This window comes from Petaurus breviceps, unplaced genomic scaffold (assembly GCF_028583685.1).
Source record: "Petaurus breviceps papuanus isolate PSGF00001 unplaced genomic scaffold, PetGlider_PUasm1.0 37, whole genome shotgun sequence".
In the NCBI taxonomy this organism is placed as follows: Eukaryota; Metazoa; Chordata; class Mammalia; order Diprotodontia; family Petauridae; genus Petaurus; species Petaurus breviceps.
In genome coordinates this window covers 52,643,407-52,663,210 of record NW_027186296.1, presented here as the reverse complement: position 1 = coordinate 52,663,210, position 19,804 = coordinate 52,643,407, and the positions used below count along the sequence as shown (strand labels likewise).

At 38.7% G+C, this 19,804-nt stretch overlaps 1 protein-coding gene and 1 pseudogene across 1 annotated transcript in view; one reads left to right on the top strand and one right to left on the bottom strand.

The window, feature by feature from the left end:
- The first annotated feature begins 2,883 nt into the window (after positions 1-2,883).
- PGPEP1L (pyroglutamyl-peptidase I like) overlaps positions 2,884-19,804 on the top strand; it is a 91,967-nt gene continuing 75,046 nt past the window's right edge. The window contains exons 1-2 of the mRNA XM_069097525.1: positions 2,884-3,024; positions 14,248-14,300. Of these exons, the coding sequence (XP_068953626.1) occupies positions 2,991-3,024; positions 14,248-14,300 (87 nt within the window). The 5' untranslated portion in view covers positions 2,884-2,990. The remainder of the gene's footprint in view (positions 3,025-14,247; positions 14,301-19,804) is intronic.
- LOC138168555 (phosphatidylinositol 3,4,5-trisphosphate 3-phosphatase and dual-specificity protein phosphatase PTEN pseudogene) lies at positions 17,042-18,572 on the bottom strand (annotated as a pseudogene).

Genomic DNA, 19,804 nt, shown 5'->3' with positions numbered 1-19,804 from the left:
TTTCTTGAGGAAACTTCTGATGTATAACATGCTGTTATTTTTATATTAGCTGTAGCACTTTTTTTTTGCTTTTTTTTTTTGGAGGGGGGGAAGGAAGGACAATTACACAGCTAATAATTGTTAAGTGTCTGAGGCCAAATTTGAACTCAGGTCCTCCTGACTCCAGGGCTAGTGCTCTATTCACTGTGCCACCTAGCTGCCCCCCATAGCACTTTTAGTATAAGAGAAAAACCATAGCTGAGGCATAGGATTTTCACAGGTGAAGACCAACAAAAAGAAAATGTGTGAATGACATATTGCCATAATCGTGGAGCTCTTTTCTGAGAATTGGTTGACATTCAGACAAATGGTAATTTGACTGAGAGTTGGAATGGTTGAAGAAGCATTAGCCTACATCATGACACAGTGGAATTAAGTAATTGAAACTGGAAACTCGGTGATTCTATGAAAAGAACAGCAATCATTTTGAATTTCCCTACAATTATTTCCCCCCAACACCATTTCTTCATCAATCATCCACCCTCATATCTCCCAGAAAATAATTTAACTAACACATTTTAGTTTCGTGTACTACATGTATGGTTCACACAGTTTTGTTTTGCAAGAGCAGTTTCATTGTCAAAGAAACGATACAATCTTTGTAAAGTTTTTTTTTCTCCTTTTAAAGCAGGAAACATCAGTTTGCCAATAAGAAATTCAAATCAAATCCCTCAAAGTTTCATGTTTGTTCAAAACTTGAAATATTTGAGGTTTCAGGGTGCTGTTGTAATCTTGGCAATGTACATTTTCCCATCCCTGGCATAAAAGCTTGTTAATTCTGCTTACTTTCTGGTTCAATTAGAAGGTTTCACCTTGCCCACTTAATCCTGAAGTCAAATATGATTACAAACATTTTCTTCTTTGGCGTCTAAACTGTAATAATAATCACTATAATTTCAGTTAAATACAACATCTCCTCTCAGCTGCCTTCTTTATTCTCAGGCTTATTATATTTCGTCTGCATAAAGATTGTCTTCAACATTAAGGTTTGTTAAGGATCATTTGTTTTTACAATGGAAAAGAAAACAAAGGTGAAGATTTCAGATCTTAAAGTCTATGTTTCACTGAGTACTAGGTCATTGTTTGATTTTCAGAGAACAAGCATGGGGGTACAGCTAAAGGAGAAGGCTGAAAGAAATGGTAGATGTAGGTAAATGGAAATGTTTAAGGATAAATCAGCAATCATTTTATCAGATAATAATTGTAGGAAACAAGGAAAACTGCATCATGGAAAATAGAAAGTATTGTGGGGGAAGTACAAACTAAAGCGTAAATCAAAATAAAACTGTTAAATTCTCAAGAACTAACAAATTCGCAACAGGATCACAAAATTGGCATAATTAGAGGGGAATTTTAGCACTTCAAGTGTATGACTGATCTGCCTTTAAGCTTATTTGAGCAGCAAACATTCTCAGATTGTTCTGCACAAAATAGCATTAGCCAAATAGTTCTAGATAAAGGTGACAAGAGATAAAGTTAGGGTCTTAGATGATTTTTTTTTAATTCTACTCAAAAGATATATCCCACTAGGCTTGGGTTTTTAACTTTTATTCTTGTAGTAAGGAATGCAGTTCAGATCATAGTTCTATGGGGTTTGACTTAATACTAGACATAGCTCAAGAGCACTTCTTCCTCTTGATAGGATCCAAATAATCCTAACAAATGCCTGGAGAAAACAGTAAAACTAGGCAACCAACTGCTTTCACACGTAGATCTCTTTCTCATATATTTTTCATCTCAGATGCAATACTGGTGCATGAAATTTAAATCCTCTTTCTCCCATCTGAAGAACAAGAAAGCCTTACACTGACAAGGCCAGGCAGTGGGAAGTCTATGCTGGCAAATGCCAATTCACACCTGTTCGATTCTGTAAATAAGCTTGCAGACCATACCAAGGGACCAATTAAATGAACCAGCCATGTCATCTGCCCATTGTTTTAGAGTCACTGAAAAGCACTGCAACTCTGTTCCTTGGCAATGATCCCAATTAAATGGGTGTACTTTTTATCAGGAGACCAATTAAGTAGATTGTACTGGATGATCATATTGTCTAATATGAAGCACATAGTGTATTAGAACCAACGTACTTCTTTTACATGTGTCTTTCAGTGAACTACATCCTTTCTCATTACTACCAGATGGAAAAATTAAGACAACTATTTGCATTAGTAAGTGAATTTCTTTAAAAAATTGTATTATCTGAAAGGATAGTACAGTACATAATCTTTCTTCAGTGAAGGAAATTAGCCCATACGGTAAGATATTTAATATAATCCTGACTAATAAAAAAAGGCAGAAAATAATTGCCTACATAGCTAAATAAACTACCTTATCTCACAGGGAACAGCTTCAACTGTATCATTACTGACACATTTTTTTTTCCTGCTGTATTAAGTCCAACAAAATAAAATTAAATAGTAATGTTACAGCTAACATCTACGTTAAAAAAGATATTAAAAGAGCTCTGGATTTTTTAAAATGCTAAATGTGGCAGAAATAGCCAAACAGTGGATTAACAATGGCAAAAAGCAACAAAAGTATGTCATTGCAATCACATTCTGTTAAGTAAAGCTTCAACTTTGCATTTTGGTATTAATATTTCTAATAGCAAGTGATCATTTTGCTTTATAGACACTTCTATTTTTCTTTGGCACCATTTTGGAACTTTGCTGAAAACTACAGAAAGGAGAATTAAATTAAAGTTTTATCTCTCAACAGCAAACATGGTATGCCCTCCCCAACCAAGTGATTTAAGTTGAAATTGAATGGAGTCCAAAATGGTCTCTCTTTGATGAGGTACTTCACTCTGTCCAATAGGAACCAAGACCTTTTGGAATGAAATTAAAAAAAAAAAAGTTCCAGCAAAGCCTTGGTGACACAGATGCAGGAATGCCAGTGCTCTTGTCTGGAATGGAGAAAAGAGCAGATTTTGCATTCTGCCACCAAATTTCATGGATTCCAATTCTAATACCGTGGTTGTGACTGGTAAGAATTTTTGTTTGTTTGCTTCCAATTTGCTGCTGCTTTTAGACGGGCAAGGAATGCACACTTGCCTGATCTTTATCATAAACAATTCCCTAAAGGGAACAGAAGAGTGGCAACTGGTCATACTCATAATCCCCAACGGAAAATAATTTGCCACACTGTTCGCTATAAAAAAGATCAGGGATTAAAAAAGGTCTTTACAATGTTATACAATTCTCTCTCTCTCTCTCTCTCTCTCTCTCTCTCTCTCTCTCTCTCTCTCTGTCTGTCTGTCTTTCAAAATCAATAGTTTTATTTTCTACTACACCCGTGTAACTATTACAGTAATAAGATTAGAGCTAAATAAAGGTTACCTAGTGGATCTCTCAATCAGGAAGATAATATTGCATCATAATATATAGTCAGGCTCCATAATTAGAGCCACACATGCCCAACTTTGGGGTCTCGATTTCACAACAAGATAAAGGAAAATCACAGAGAGAGCGATTTGTGCGCTGGCCACATTGCTACACCAGACCATTAAAATGATACATACTCCAAAGAAGCTTGCCCCAACAAGCAGCCTCTGCATACACATCGGGAGACTTTTGAGCTATTCAGGGAGTGCTGAATCACACACCAAGTGAGACCTACCAGTTAGAGATCCTTTCCTCTAAAAGTTAATTCTTAAAGAATGTGAGGTACTGAGTGCTCTGTCATCAAGACATCTGAAATCAATTCTGAGGACATGTGAGTTGGACATACCAATGAGATCTAACCTATCTTAAAGAGCTATGCTGACTTGAATACAAATTTGTTGGCTTTAAATTTTTTTACATAGTGACAAAATGAGAGGGTCAGTTGGAAGTTGTAGGTGAGGTGGTAGGATGAAATGTCCACTTTTGTGCAGTAATATCAATTAATTAAAAGGAAAAATTTTTTTACCAAAATTTTTACAAAAATTTTCCAAAAAAAACCAGTTACTTGTTTTAGTAATTTTCAAAACATAAGCAATTATCTCTTTTTCTCCTGTTACACAACATTCACTTGAATAAACTCTGTTATCTTAACTTTTTCGTAGTTATGAAACTTTTTCATAGTTACAGACTCTATAATTCACATACTTTTAGAACTCATAAGGACGACAAGCATCTACTTACCAGATGTATGTTATCCTTGGCATGCATGATTTATTAATATTAAACCATCATCACATTTACACCTGCCCTAGCAATATTAACCTGTGACTTATTGTCAAGTGCTTGAGTATATATGATAAAGCTCCTACTAAGATTTAGTCACTTAGGTGTGAACATTGGCTTTGCTATTCCAGAATTCTTTTATTTAAAATGTCTGGCAGTTGCCAGGAACCAAGCATTGGATTGTCTTTGCGATCCCTTTACATTTTACCAAAATAACAGGCACAAAGATTGATGAGGGCAAAACAAAAGAACTGGAAAAAAATAACCAGGAACAAAGTAGCTCAATGACCATTGAATAGCACTTAGGAAGAAAAAAAAACTTGAGAAAACCATTCAATACTATTAATTGTTGTTGTTCAGTCGTTTCAGTCATGTCTGAATCTTTGTAGCCCCATTTGGGTTTTCTTGGAAAAAATGCTGAAGTGGTTTTTATCATTTTCTTCTCCCAAGTCTATCAATGGGGCCTCATAATTCTGATTGTAAATTTTTGTAGTCCCTATTAATAAACTTCAGATTAGATGTATGACACATCCTGAATATCTGGAATTCACTCACTCCTCACTTTTCCCTCTTAGAATACTTTGCTTCTGCAAAAGACCCAACTCAGGTGCTGCTTCATATGGAAAAGCCTTCTTTGAGCCTACTGCATAGGCTCTCCCACTCCTCAAATTAGATTATATTTATCTATTTGTTTGTGTATTACATCCTTAGAATAGTACATAAATTCCTTAAAGGAAAGGATGTTTTCGTTCTTTTTTTTTTTTTTGTCTTTGTATCTCCAGCTCCTAAGACAAAAATCCTCACACATAACAGGCAATTAATGACTGGTTATTCAATTAGAACATGCATGTCATGCTCAAATTTCATTTTAACCCTGAATTTTTGAGTAATAACTTACTTAGATGACCATCCTTGAAGAGGGGGAATAGGACCAGGTTTTAAGCTCTTCCTTTAAAGGACTCGATGGGAGTCATCTCTTTCAGTATTTTTCAAACTATAGGTACAGCAGTTCCAAAGATGGCTTCCCAGCTTTCCCTTTTTATGTAGGAAAAAGTCCCATCTCAGGTACATGTCAGAGATGTTTCTTCCTTTCGTGGTAATCCAGAATGGTGGTTGGTGGGGAGCAAGGTATAGTCTACTACTCCCTCTTCCAGGTCTGTGTTTTTGGACATTTGAGTTTAGTGATCCTTTGAGAGGGAGTAGAGCATGGGAAGGAAATGCTCCCTGCATTAGTTAAGACCAGGAGGATCATGGAGTATCTTATTTATAATGCCAAGTTCTATGGGGCCATCAGGGCCCAAATGGATTCTTTATCAAAAAAGTTATTATTGGGCAAAAGGGGACCTTTTTAGATGCTTTTAGGAGCAAAGTCAAAATAAGCAATGGAAAAATTAAAACTTAAGGGGATATATGCCAGTTATTTGGTAAGAACTAGGAGAATTGCCTTGGATTATTCTCTCATGTGAAGAATTAAAAGCCTCATTAGAAGTGGTTATGCCCCACCACTCCTTTCACTCCCTTGGGATTTTGCATGTGAAATGCTAAATCAGATTCCATAGGTGAGGGGAAATAAATGTACTCTTAACAGACAAAGATCCTAACAAGGTCTTATTATTAGAGCTTTGTATAGCTATGTGGAGATAGATGTATACATGTATACATGCTATAGCAAGCAACATTCATTTTCATTGCTTAGTGTCAGGAAGAATAATAGTACTTGCTGTTACAAAATTCTAAGAAGCAAAATCACACCCATACACAAGTAATAAAGAGGTCACGTAACTATAAAGACCAGACATAAAAAGCATGAAAGAAAACAAGGGGTTTGGGGCCCTACCACACTACTGTAATAGGCTCCTAATTGGTCTCCCTAGTTCTATTTTCTCCTGTCTCCAGTCCACCCTCCATACAGCTTGCCAAAATAATCTTCCAAAGCAGTGGCTGAACCACATTATTTCTCTGCTCAAAAAAAATGTCAATGGCTCCCCATTGCCTATTGAATGAAATATAAACTCTTCAGATTGTCATAGAAGGCCCTTCATCCACAATTTAACTTTCACCTACATTTCCAGTCTTATTTCATTCTACTCACTAAGAAGAGTTTGACTAGTACTTAGATCCGTACTGTTGGTTTGTTCCTCCTTATCCCACCTTTATGCTATTGCCTAAACTATACCCTGTGAAATGCACCCTTTCCTCATTTCTATTATTCATGGTCTTCAAGGCCTCAGCTCAGATGCTGCCTCCTTCATGATAATTCCCCCCTTCCAGTTGCTGGCTCTTGCTCGTCAATTTCCATTTGGGTACATGCTGCACTATTTCATTTGTGCCTTTGTAGTCACAGCATCCAGTATAGCTTACCCGGGGAGGTACTTAATACATTTTCAGTGAATTTGTTGAAATGAATAAGCATTTATCAAGATCCTACTATGTACAAGATGCCATGCATGAGGGCTTTGAGAAATATAAAAAAGAATAAGAAAGTCCTAGCCTTCATGGAACTTAAATTCAATATAGTAAATGAGACATGGATAGAAATGTTTACCATACAAGGTAAAATGTGAAAGTGGTAAGGGTACAAAATACTGTTCATTTAGAGGATGGAGAAATTACTTATGGCCAGGGAAGGCATGGAGGAGGTAACAGTGAAAGAAAGATAAGAAATGGGAAAGAAAAATATTTCAGGTGGAAAGAATGACCAAAGCAGAGACACAGTGATGGGAAATTATAGGGCTTGTTTGGCCAATCACAACTATGATATTGTTATGAAAACTTTAACAATGTTTCTGATTTGATTCTAGCTCAAAAGAAGATGATGTTCTTTATAGGAGTTCAGTGTGGCACAATCAACAAATTGACTGAGCATTTATTAAGTGCCTGCTGTATGCCAGGTACTGTGCTATTTGCTAGGGATACAAATACTCATGAGACAGTTGGATCTTGCATCCTACTAGACGGACATAACATACATATTCATGGATAAACATAAGCTATATTTTAAAAAATAAACAGTGATTTCTGCTAGAAAAGCACTAACAAACAAATAAGAAAACCCCTGGACTAGGGAATCAGGAGAATGGATCTCAAATCACAACCATACAACTTACTGTATGACCTTGCACAAACCACTTCATCCCTGTGAGCCTCAGTTTCTTTGATTATAGAATAAGGGGAATGAACTAGAAGATTTCTAATGTTCTTTCTTGCTCAAAAAGGTCAGTTTAAGCTTAAGGCTGCAATAAAACACTCCCAATGTGAAACAATGAATGCTAGTATTGTAGCTTACCTGGTTGAACCCTTGTAATGTTTTATCCCCATCCCCACCCTGTGAAGTACAAGTTTTTTTTTTTTAATAAGCATTCATTTCCTCCATATTCATCTACTTTGTTGGTCTGATCTATGATCTCATCCATGTAGATTTTCCCTTCATTGGCACAGATATCCACCCCTCCAACTCTTCCTCACAGTGTTTGATTCTTCTCCATGTTTCTCTGTAAGCCCTTCATAGAGGATCTAACCAAAGCATTTGAGACTTTCTTCTAGTTCTTTTGAATGAGTGCTAATCTCTCTCCTCACTCCAGCCCTACACTAAGTTTCTGGCAGACAGATCCAATTGGATGCCCTCTTAGATGTCATATACTCAACATGTACAAAATGAAATTCCATCTTCCCTTCTAAAACCACCCCTCTTGCAAATTTCCTTATTTCTGTTGAGGACATCACCTGTATCAGACATCCAGATGTTCTATCTCATTATCATGCGCTCAACTCTTCCCTCTCCCTTACCAGACAGCTAATCAACTGCCAGCTCTTATTAAATCTACCTCTAAAACATCTCTTGCATCTAGCCGATTCTCATCATTCATTTGACAACCCCATCCCTCGTTCATACCCAATTACCTATTACCTGAACTATTGAAACAGCATCCTAATAGGACTTCAGACTTCCAGTCATTCCCTTTTCAAGCTGCCAAAATAATCTTTCTAAAGTACAAAAGAGAAAGGAAGGGAAAAGAAAATAAGGAAAGGAAGAGAATAAGCATTTATATAGCACCTACTATATGCCAAGTGTGCTAAGTGATATTTTTTTTTTCACAAATATCTCATTTGATCCTTACAAAAACCCTGCAAGGTAGGAGCTATTATTATCCCTACTTTATAGTTGAGAAAACTGAGGCAAATGGAAGTTAAGTGACTTGACCAGGTTAACACAGCCAGCAAATGTCTGAGACTGGATTTGAACTTGAGTCTTTCTGACTCTAACCTTAGCAATGTGTCTGTTGTGCCACCTACCTTCCTCTAAGCCTAAGCATGTTACTACTCCCTTGTTCAAAAGTCATCAATGACTCCCTCTGCATAAAGGATAACATACGAACTCTTCAACATAGCATTTGAAGTCCTTCACAATCTAGACCCTGCCTACCTTTGCAGGTTTATTACATATTATTCCCCTTCATGCATTCTGCTTCCAGCTAAACTGGCTTATTATCTCTCAATGGCATTTCATTGATGCAGTGCATGGGGGAATGTGATTCCTCCTCACCTCTTCCTCTTAGAATCCTTAACTTTATCAAGGGATCAATTTATGTGCTCCCTCTTCCATGAAGCTTTTCCTGTTTCCCCTAGTCATTAATATTTTCTCCTTCCAAAATTATATATTTATCTGTTATATATTGTATTCCTTCCGCACCACCACCACCCCTTCCCCTAAGAATAGGGACAGTGATTTTATCTTCTATCCTCAGGACTTAGAAAAGTTCTTTTTTGCACATAAAAGGTGCTTAATAAAGGTTTTTTGTACTGAACTGAATTTTAATATTTTGAGGGTACTTGTACAGTATTCCAGCTGTCTATTTGTTAGAAAGGAAGCATAATTTCGTGGACAGAACATAGATGAAAAGTTTGGAGAGCTAAGTTGGAATCCTAGCTCTGACCCTTAGTAGTGCAATAGCAATGGGCTTAGATCTCTGGGCCTATATCCTCACCTGTGAAATGATGCTACTTTTGCTTAATACCTCACAAGGTGTTTGTTGTAAAAGAGTCTTGCACACCATGAAAATTGCAATGTACATGAGTTCTTATTATCAGTAACTTTTGCTACATGATCAGCTCCCCTCCTTCTCTTATCAGTATTCTTGATAATATCTTTTATATCACTGTCTGCACATATTGAGAATGTGCTGAAATTTGCTTACATCTTACTGTATAATTTGCTGATGTTTCTGTCAGCCCTAATGGTGCCTTGACCCATTTCCTGTTACCACCAGATTAAAGCAGGAGTTGTATGAGAGCTTGTCCTATTTCAATACTTTATGTATTAATGATGCCATTGCTTTGGGCACCCTCCCTGAAAGATCACAGTTCTTCCTTGGCTTAGTGGGTCATCTTTGTGGGCCCGACTCTTATCCAACCTGTTATGGAGCCAATGCCTGAGGACACAGTTAGGCAATCTGAAAAGCTTGTGGACAAATACTTTTATTCCCTTGGGATAGAAACAAGTTATAATCAAAAGTAATCTAGTATATAGTCATCTGGAAGCAGTCTCATTCATTCATCAAACATTTAACAAGCAGCTATCACACACACACATCACAAAATGCATACTACCAAAAGGTTAATGAGGCACAAAGGTTTTTTTTAAAGATACCCCTGTCCTTAAGTAATATATGATTTTGTATATGATCTTGAGACACTAGCAGCTCACATTCATATAATATATTTAGTTATTTTCTTCAGAACCAGCTAACCAAGTGCAATAGGTAATGAAAATATTTTTAACTCCCTTTTACAGGTGAAAAAACTGAGTCTGAGAGAGTTGAAATGATGTAGCTAAGTTTACACAGTTAATTTCAAAGCCAGAATTTGAATATAGGAATCTGATTCCCAGACTTTGCACTATATTACATTATCCCTCTATAGTATTTGCAATAAAACATCATGCAAAAATTATACTTTTTATACATCTCTCTAGCCAGCATGATGCACTGCCAAGAACACTGAAATTGGAGTCACAGACCTTGAACTGGAATCCTATCCTAGTTATGATATTTAATGTCTGTGTTACCTCGGCCAAATCATTTAAACCTCTCTGGACTTAGTTTTCTCCTCTGTAAAATGAGGGAGTTGGATGATATGACTGCTAAGGACATTTCTAGTTTTAAATCTATCCTCCTACGATCTCATATGATAAGATGATTTACTGATCTGAATTGATGGAACAAATGAATGACTGAATTAAAGCACCTATTAAGGCTTAATAAATAAGTGCTTACAGTGTGCAAAGTACTGTGCTAACCATTGGAAATTCAAATAGAAAAGTAATATAGTCCCAGCTCTCAAGGAGCTCACATTTTAATGTGGGAAACAATACATATGAAAGGTTTTATATGCAAGTCAGATGGAAAGATTCTGTGGTACTCAGAACACAGTGGCAAAGCAGATGGTAATGCTTCTTTCATAATGTCATTTTCACTAATTAAATTATATCAGTTTCTGATGTCAGCCATTTGACAATGACAAGAACTTTCTTTTCTGGGTCTTCGAAAGATATGTTTATAGTACCTGCAGGAGCAGTTGCTAGGCTGCATCTCCACAAGGGGGGATGAATTCTGGGATAAATCTCCCTAGAATTATGGCTAAAGGCTCTGGGTTGTTATTCCAAAAGCTCTTGGAAAGGGTTCTGAGCTGTCTCTGTCAGGGGCTGAGGGAAGATGGTGGTCAAGGTGATGATGGTGATTTGACTTGCATGGCACATGCTGCCTCCTGTCTTTCCCTCAGCATGCCCCACTGCTTCAGCTACTCTGACGCGACTGCCCTATTGGCAGTTGGTTGGCAGGTAATGGGAATAGCTGGCCCCTTCTTCACAGGAGTTGCTTCCCTGGATGATAACTGTAAGGATTCTACTGGAAGCAGAACAGGTGGTCTTAGGAGTATTCACATTCTCAGGGCTCTTGTGCTCACATGCCTGTTGGTGGCAGTTGGTCCACAATTGTTGCTAGTGGTTATGAGGAAGGTATGCCCCTTCTTCACAATGATTTTTCCTTCCATCAGTGGCTGAGTGAGAAACAGGTACAGTGGTTGGAGGTTAGTGCTATTCTCAGGGCTCCTGGGCTCAGTCCTGACCTGTCTGCATCAGAGTCTGAGAAGAGATGGTAAAGATGACAAAGGGTTTTCAATACTGGGAGTCCTCTAACACTGATTAAATCAGTTCTAGACCAAAAAACAAAACAAATCAACAACATAAGTACATAAGAGAAGTACCAAGAACCATGAGAAAATTAGAGATCCTGTCCAATTGGGAGAAGCGGGGAGGAGAATCAAGGAGAAAACTGTTTGAGGCAAATCTTGAAGATGTTACGTGATGTATTGAAAAAAGTATACCATTTAGAGCCAGAAAATCTAAGTTTACACCCCAGCACTTGTACTTATTGTTGTGTAATCTTTTAAGTCACTTAACCTCTCAGGATTAAGGATCTGTTTCCTCATCTGTAAAATTAAGGTTGTACTACATGGTTTCTAGAACTTCTTCCAGCTCTTGATCTATCATGCTTTGAAGAACAGGTGGTATTTCAACTGAGGAATATGAGGGAGAGAGGGTAAATAAAGGTGTCATCATAGTGAGTAGGATAAACAAAGGTTCAGGGGCAGCAAGGTGGCATGGTGGATAGAGCACTGGGTGTGGAGTCAGGAAGACCTAAGTTCAAATTTAGCCTCAGACACTTACTAACTGTGTGAGCCTGGGAAAGTCACTTAACACTGATTGCCTCAAAAAAAAAAATGATAAAGGTTTAGTGGCAAAAAAAAGTAAGGGATGTCTTCATGGAAGAGTAAACAGTCATTTTAACTCAAGTGTAGCATCCTCGAAAGGAAGTAGTTCAGGGTACAAAGGCAGGTAGGAACCAGATTTTGAAGGGCCTTAAATGCCATGCTTTGGACCATATTCATTAGAAAGGGGGAAACCATTGAAGGCATGTGGATAACTATGTTCTGAAGCTGTACCCCCTGCCCCTCCTAAACATAACTGAAATTACAAATCACAGTGCACAGTGCTCTGAGATGAAGAAGTCAATGGCTATTTTGTCCTCCACTGGGTTTGAGTGATAAAATAACGGAGACATTAAGCATGGTTCTGGGATATCCATAACCACATATCACTGCATGCATGTTATTGATTGCCTGTATTATTTTGAAGTGCCTAGCAGAGTACCTGGCAACAAAAGGTACTTCTTGAATGTTGATTAATCGATTGATTAGAAGCTCCAAAATGAGATATAACAAATATCAATGAGCCATTTTTTGTCCAGGAGCCATTTTCAAAGCAATTTTCAAAGAATTAGAGATGAGCTTAACTATCTCAAGCCAGTAGGGGCCATTTACTAATTTAGTGCTAACAGTGTTTTCCCATCTTTTCCAAAAGTAAAGTTCGGATAAACCACTGCAATACAGATTTTGTTTAGAATAAAAGTACTAAGTAGACCTTTGAAGTTTTAAGTTGGAGGGGACATCAGAAATCATCTATTACAACCCCCTTATTTCATAGATGATGTGAGAACCAGAGAGGGTGCTTTCCGAACAACAGAAGATGGGCACTGTGCATATAAGTAGACTTGCAATCCAATTTCTACTGGACTGAAGAGCATTGCATTTCAAATCATAGGACTTGGGTTCAAATACTGACTCTGCAATGCATTGTCTTAGGTAAGACTTCATACTTTGGGACTTCAGTTTCCTCAATGGTTAAGATGACCTCTAAAGTCCCTTCCATTTCTAAATCTATGATTGTATTATCCTACCACAAATACAAAGAACAAGATCATGTATCATTTGGCATTTTTTACCTTAAATCCATCTCTCTTTACTCTGTTATTTACCCTCTGCTCCTGTCAATCTGGTGTCTTCACAGTCACCTGAAACCCAGCTGAGAATGCCTTCTCTCCTCCTTTGCCTTTCTCCCTGTCCAAATCCTTTTTGGCCATCTTAAATGTCTAGCAGGCACTTTCTCATTATGTCTCTGGGCCTAATAGACTTTTTCTCTTCCTTTAAGATGTTCCTCAAGCACCATTTTCTTTATAAAGCCTTTCCTAATCCTCCCAACTGCTAGAGCTCTTCCTCTGCAAACTACCTGGTGTTTAGCTACTTTGTATATCTTTGTATTTATTAACTTGGTACTTATGTTATACATTTATTTATTATATACTCATTCTCCCATTACAATGTAAGTAAGCCCTGTGCAAGGAAGAATGTTTTAATTCTTTGTACTTGGATGTGGCACATAGTAGGAGCTTATTACATACTTGTTGATTGATTGATTAACTGGTTCTTTTAGGGCTCAGCTCATCCTCCATCTCCGCCAGGAAGAATTCCCTTACTGTTCCAGCCCACACTAATCTACCCCTTCTCCAGAATGCAGACGGCTAGGTGATGGATAGAACAATGGCCCTGGAGTCAGGAAGACCTGAGTTCAGATGTGGCCTCAGATACTTACTAGCAGTGTGACCTTGGGCAAGTCACTTAATCTCTGTTTGCCTTAATCCCCTGGAGAGGGAAATGGCAAACTACTCCAATATCTTTGCCAAGAAAACCCCATGGACAGTATGGTCATGAAGAGTTGGACACGACTGAACAACAACAAAATCTCTAGAATGCTCAGTCACTTAAGAGTCCTAACCTTATAATTTGGGACTTGATTACTATAAAGAGTATCTTGTATCATTGTTTCCTTGTTTCACATGCTGTGTGCTTCCTTTGGTTTTCCCCACAGTGCCAGGTACATAACAGCAGGTACTCAGGCAACATTTCTGGATCAGCAGGAGAGAACCTGCAATGGGAAAGGGGAAAATGTAGACTTCCCATAAGAATGATTATGGCACAGAAGAGTATCAGAGAGAAACACAGCCAGTTCAGGAGAGTGGATAACCACTAAGAAAAGGCTTATAAGAATTAAAACCAAATGAATGAAAGCATATAGGTCAGGCATAGAATCCAATCCCTCACGACTCAAATGCAAACAGTGTAACCATGCTGGGGTTTTCTTTGGTTTCAGGTTTTGGGCCATTTGGACGCCACCCTGTTAATTCTAGCTGGGAAGCAGTGAAGGTAAGAACAATCTAAACACAAAATACCCAGAGTCACATGCTTGGGGCAAAGCCGATGCCTTCCGGTTCTCCTGAGAAACAGCTCTCTGTGGCCATTGGCCCAGTGCACTTGCTTTTGTAACATAATCCAAAGGGGGAAGGAAGGAAAACACAAGCTTGTGCCTTACTGACTGAGTGAAAAATGAGAAATGCCCTTACTCTTTATTCCTTTCAAAGCAATTCTCCCACACTTCTTAGAAGTTAATAATATTACCTCATGTTGTCAACACTTGACAGTTTACAGATGAGCTACATGCATTATCTTATTTGATTCCCACAACAGTGCAAATGTTATTAGCCTTATTTAACAGAACAGGAAACTGAGGCACAGGGAAGGTAAATGACTTGTCCAAAGTTATTAAATAATAGAGCTTGGATATCATCTCAGTCCCCTGACTTCACATCCATTGCTCTTCTAATTCATATTCCCTCTCTGAATCTGTTTCACATAATAACTTTTGCTTTTATCATAAATAAACAAAACTAATGAGATACACAGGGGATGGGATATGACTGAAACCAAGAAAAACAAAACGCTTTTTTTTATACAAAAAAGGATTTTCTACATGATATGGCCCACAAGAGGGCTAACTAGACACTTTCTCTAATCCCTACTAACTCTGAAATAAACAAAAACAAAAACAAAACAAAACAAAAAACCTCAGAAGAGGAATTATGTGGCAGATATAGACCAGTTAAAGCTGCATCCACAGGATAAAAAAAAGAACTCCTACAAAGTAAAATCCTTATGAATTAACTAATACTGGAGTTATTTTTAAACCACTCACTCAGCACCCTTCCTCCATAATCCTCTATGAAAGGCCAACTATGGCTTATGCCTGGGGCAAATATTAAGAGTCTTACTGCTGCAGAAACTTTTCCAACACACCTCACCTCTTACAACAGACATCAATTTTACTCTTCCATATGTGGCAGGAGAGAAAAGTGTACAGCCTTCTGTTTGGGATAGCCCTAGGTTAGGGACTCGAAAAGCTTCAGAGATTCTGTCTGGGAAGCCCTCCCCGTCCTATTTCAACCCTGACAAAAGTGGCAGAGTATAGTTCCTGGCACATAATAAGTGCTTAATAAATGCTTGTCAACTTGACTTGACATTCAGCCCAGCCAAAAAGGAAAAGAATGAGAGCCAAGGGAAGAGGTTGGGCAGTGGACCAGCAGGAATGGCTACACCAGAACTGAATGAAAGGGGACTGAAATCCATCTGGGGCCAATCCAATCTTCCCCAGATGATACTCACAGCAGGGACCAAAGTTAATGAAACATAAATCTCCTAACATACACAGAGACTGAAGCAGCTTTACAATTCATCCCTGGAAGTATACCTATCAGGAAACGAAGGAGAATTAGAAAGCAAGTGACAAGAGAATATAAGGGAAAGAAAGCTGAAAAATAAAGATTTTAAGAGAAAAAAAACTCAATGAAAATCTAGAGTATAAAGAGATAAATCAGCAGAGGAGTCTGAAATTAGAAACATGAGTACTAAACCCTCAAAGAGATTACAAAACTTTCTTAATATAACCTTGTCTCATATCTATAAAGTAAATTTATGCAATAGAGCCCAGTTTTGTGGTCATTCTGTGCTTATGAAATGACTTGCACACATTCTCCCAGTTAGAGAGCAAAACTCCTTGACAGTGGACTGGGGTTTTATCTTCCAACCTTAAACTAAGAAAACCCCACTCCTACCCCCTTTATTGAGTGGTTCTCATTGCTCTCCCACACCCTTATGTAGCAACAAAGGACACCAGGCAACTTAAAGACAAGATCAGTCACAGGTGTTTACAAAATATTAATATTCTGGCAAATGTCCTCTATCAATAAAAAAAAAGTAAGGCAGGGACAGGATTAGGACCACACTTCCTTCCTATGAGGTTTTCCCTCAGCATTCTTGCTATTGGAATGAGTGTGGACAACACTCTCATCCCACCCCACCAGTCACATACTTTTTGCATGCTCAGGCAAAAGTCACCTTTAAGGGCTCTAGGGAAAAAAATTGCTAGGTATCCTAGTCACTGGATTCCATAATTGTGCTACTGTTATCATCTGCCCTTTTCTCTTCTACCCTCCTTGTGTACCCGTGCTTCATCATCACTGTCCATCAAAAACTATACACCTCTTGGAAGGTTGATCTTATTATTTTCCTCTCTCCCCAAACTGTGAAGGACTACAAATCCCAAAGAGCTTTGAGGTATTCAGCTTCTGTGTTTATATTAATAAATATTTCACAGAAAACAACATGAAATGCCAGAATGGTTCAAAATAGAAATGAAATCTATCATAAAAGAAAATAGGGATATTGTTTTCAATGCAGAAAAAAAGCCTCAATTAACAAATTGTGGTGGGGGTGGGGGGAGAAGGGATGAAACCTTGGTTGAGAGTTCCTTTAATGAAACAAAAGACAGTAATTGATTTAGTATACAAAAATAGAGAAGTAGAGAAAAATCTAGCAGAAGAAAAGCAAAAGGTAACAACATTAAAAGGACACATAATCTTTATTCAAACCATTGGTACTGACCTTGAAGAAAAGATGTGCAGAGACAATTTAATACTCATAGGTCTTCCAGAAGAACATAATAATTTTTTTAAAAATCTGAACCACCAAAAGCAAGAAATATGATAAGAAAAGTACCCAGAACTTCTAAATAAGAGAAAACAGAACACCAAGTGAAACAATATATTTGTCACTTATTTTTTTTTTTTTGGAAAAAGGGAAAGTGCCATCTTTATTTTTCCTAATTGAAACTTTAAGCGTCCTTTGAACACAAAAGGTATATACAGATGATAGGAGGCAGCCTCCTTCCCACGGAAGGACGAGCAGTGCAAGCCTGCCACCGGTGGAGAGACCCCGATGAAACTAGTCAGGGAAAGGTCACTGTTCCTGTCACTGGTCAGCTGACACAATGTCCTATTGCCATTTAAAAAAAGGTCCTTTTTCAGGTTCTTCAAGTTTGTCTCTGATATTTTTTCCCTCTTGATAAAAAAAATATTCAGACTTTTGTGATTTGTGTGTGTTGATCCTCATCAAAAGGCTCGTTCTCTGGGTCAGAGTCAGTGGTGTCCGAGTATCTATAATGATCGGGCTCATTGTCACTAACATTCAGCGTGACCGAGGTGGAGCTGCTGGCCTCTGGGTTTGACGGCTCTTCTACAGTTTTTGTGAAGAAAAGCTTCACCTCAAAGTTTGGAGAAAAGTATCTGTTGGCCTTGTCTTTATTCGCTTTGTCAAGATCATTTTTGGACAATGTGAGTATGAGATATTCCTTGTCATTATCCGACCGCTCGGCACTGCAAATACTATCAATCTCTTGATCTCCACAAAGACTTCCATTTTCTACTTTGTCTGAGTTTTCCTCTGGTCCTGGTATGAAGAATGTATTTACCCAAAAGTGAAACATTTTGTCCTTCTTGAGCATCTTGTTCTGCTTGTGAAAGAATTCCACTTTGATGTCACCACACACAGGCAAAGGCTGTGGGAACTCAAAGTACATGTACTTGTCCTCCCGCCTCGTGGGTCCTGAAGGGGACGTGTAGATCTTCACCTTCAGCTGGCAGACCACGAACTAAGGATTGCAAGTCCCACCACTGAACATCGGGATTGTTTCAAACATCATCTTGTGAAACAGCAGGGCCACTGGTCTGTAATCCAAATGGTGCTTCAACAGGTGGCTGTAGTAATAGACATAGTGCCTCTGGCTGGGAATAGTCACTCCCTTTTTGTCTCTAGTCCTTACTTCCCCATAGAAATCTAGAGCCTCTTGTGCCTTTAAAAACTTTCCTCCATGTAATAAATACGCACAGATCATTATACCAGTTCGTCCCTTTCCCGCTTTACAGTGAATTGCTGCAACATGATTGTCATCTTCACTTAGCCACTGGTCTAGGTCCTCACAAAAGGGTTTGATGAGCTCTAGCTGGGGTGGGTTGTGGTCTTCAAAAGGATACTGTGCAACTCTACAGTTAAATTTGGTGGCATCATAATGTCTTTCAGCACATAGATTGTATATCTTGTAATGATTTTTATGCTTTGAATCCAAAAACCTGACTACATCATCGATGTTGTTCCTGTAAACGCCTTCAAGTCTTTCTGCAGGAAACCCCATAGCAATGATGTTTGGATAAATATAGGTCAGGTCCAAGTCGAATCCATCCTCCTGGTATCTCCTTTTGTTTCAGCTCACGATCTCCTTGATGATGGCTGTCATGTCTGGGGGTTGGGGGGGGGGGGAGGGGGGGGGGGGTGGGGGGGGACGGGGGGGGGGGGGGGGGGGGGGGCGCCGCCGGGGCCGCCGCCGCTGTGGTGGAGGAGGGGGGGCCGGGGCTGCCGCCGCTAGGGGCCCCGCAGCGGGAGCGCCGGCCTAGGCTGGAGCCGGGCCGGGGGCTCGGAGCGGGCCGTCTCGCATCGCCGCTGGGCATATTTGTCACTTTTAGAGGAAAAAAAAATCTCTACACTTCAAACACTAAAATACATAATGGTTAGATTTAACAATTCTAATAACACATAACAAATTCTGCAAGGATCCAGGGGAAAGACATTCAAATATTAAGACAAAATCCTTTGAATAATACTGGATATACCAGATATTGCACAGAGTCCTTGGGAGGAATGGGGTCAGAAACAGCAATGGTTACTTGCTACTGAAGACTTGTACATCTCTTGACCTCATCACCAACACTGTCTTCCATTTACCTAAACAATAAAACTTGATGGATGCACCCTCACAGCAAACAGTGTCATTTAATAGACTGTGTCATTGTAAGGAAAAGAGACAGACAGGATATGAGTAATGAAGTCAATGGGTGGTACCTAGTGCTAGACTGATTATAAACTTACCCTCTCCAAGCTAAATATGTGCATTCCATTGGAAACTGAGGGAATGCCCATCAATTGGGGAATGACTGAACAAGTTGTGGTATATGAGTGTAATGGGATACTGTTGTGCTATAAGAAATGATGAACTGGCAGATTTCAGAAAAAAACACATTTGCCAGAATGAATTGATGCTGAGTTGTATCAGCAAGCACCCCAGCATCCCCAGGGTGGCTGCCAGCACAGGTTCTTAGGTCTGCTTTGTTAAAGGAAAGCAACTCAAAATGGGTTAACAAGCTTACTTTAATCAGTCAAATATGTATTGTTTACCTAGTTCAGGGGAAAAAGGTCAGCACCCTGAACTTCAGAGTATACAGACAGAACTATCAAGACAGAGAAACAGATCAAGTAGACAGGTTTCCAAACTGTCCAACCATTACCTGAACTTCAGAGTATACAGACAGAACTATCAAGACAGAGAAACAGATCAAGTAGACAGGTTTCCAAACTGTCCAACCATTACCTGAACTTCAGAGTATACAGACAGAACTATCAAGACAGAGAAACAGATCAAGTAGACAGGTTTCCAAACTGTCCAACCATTACATCCATACCAAATCAACATCTGGGTTTTTCAAAGC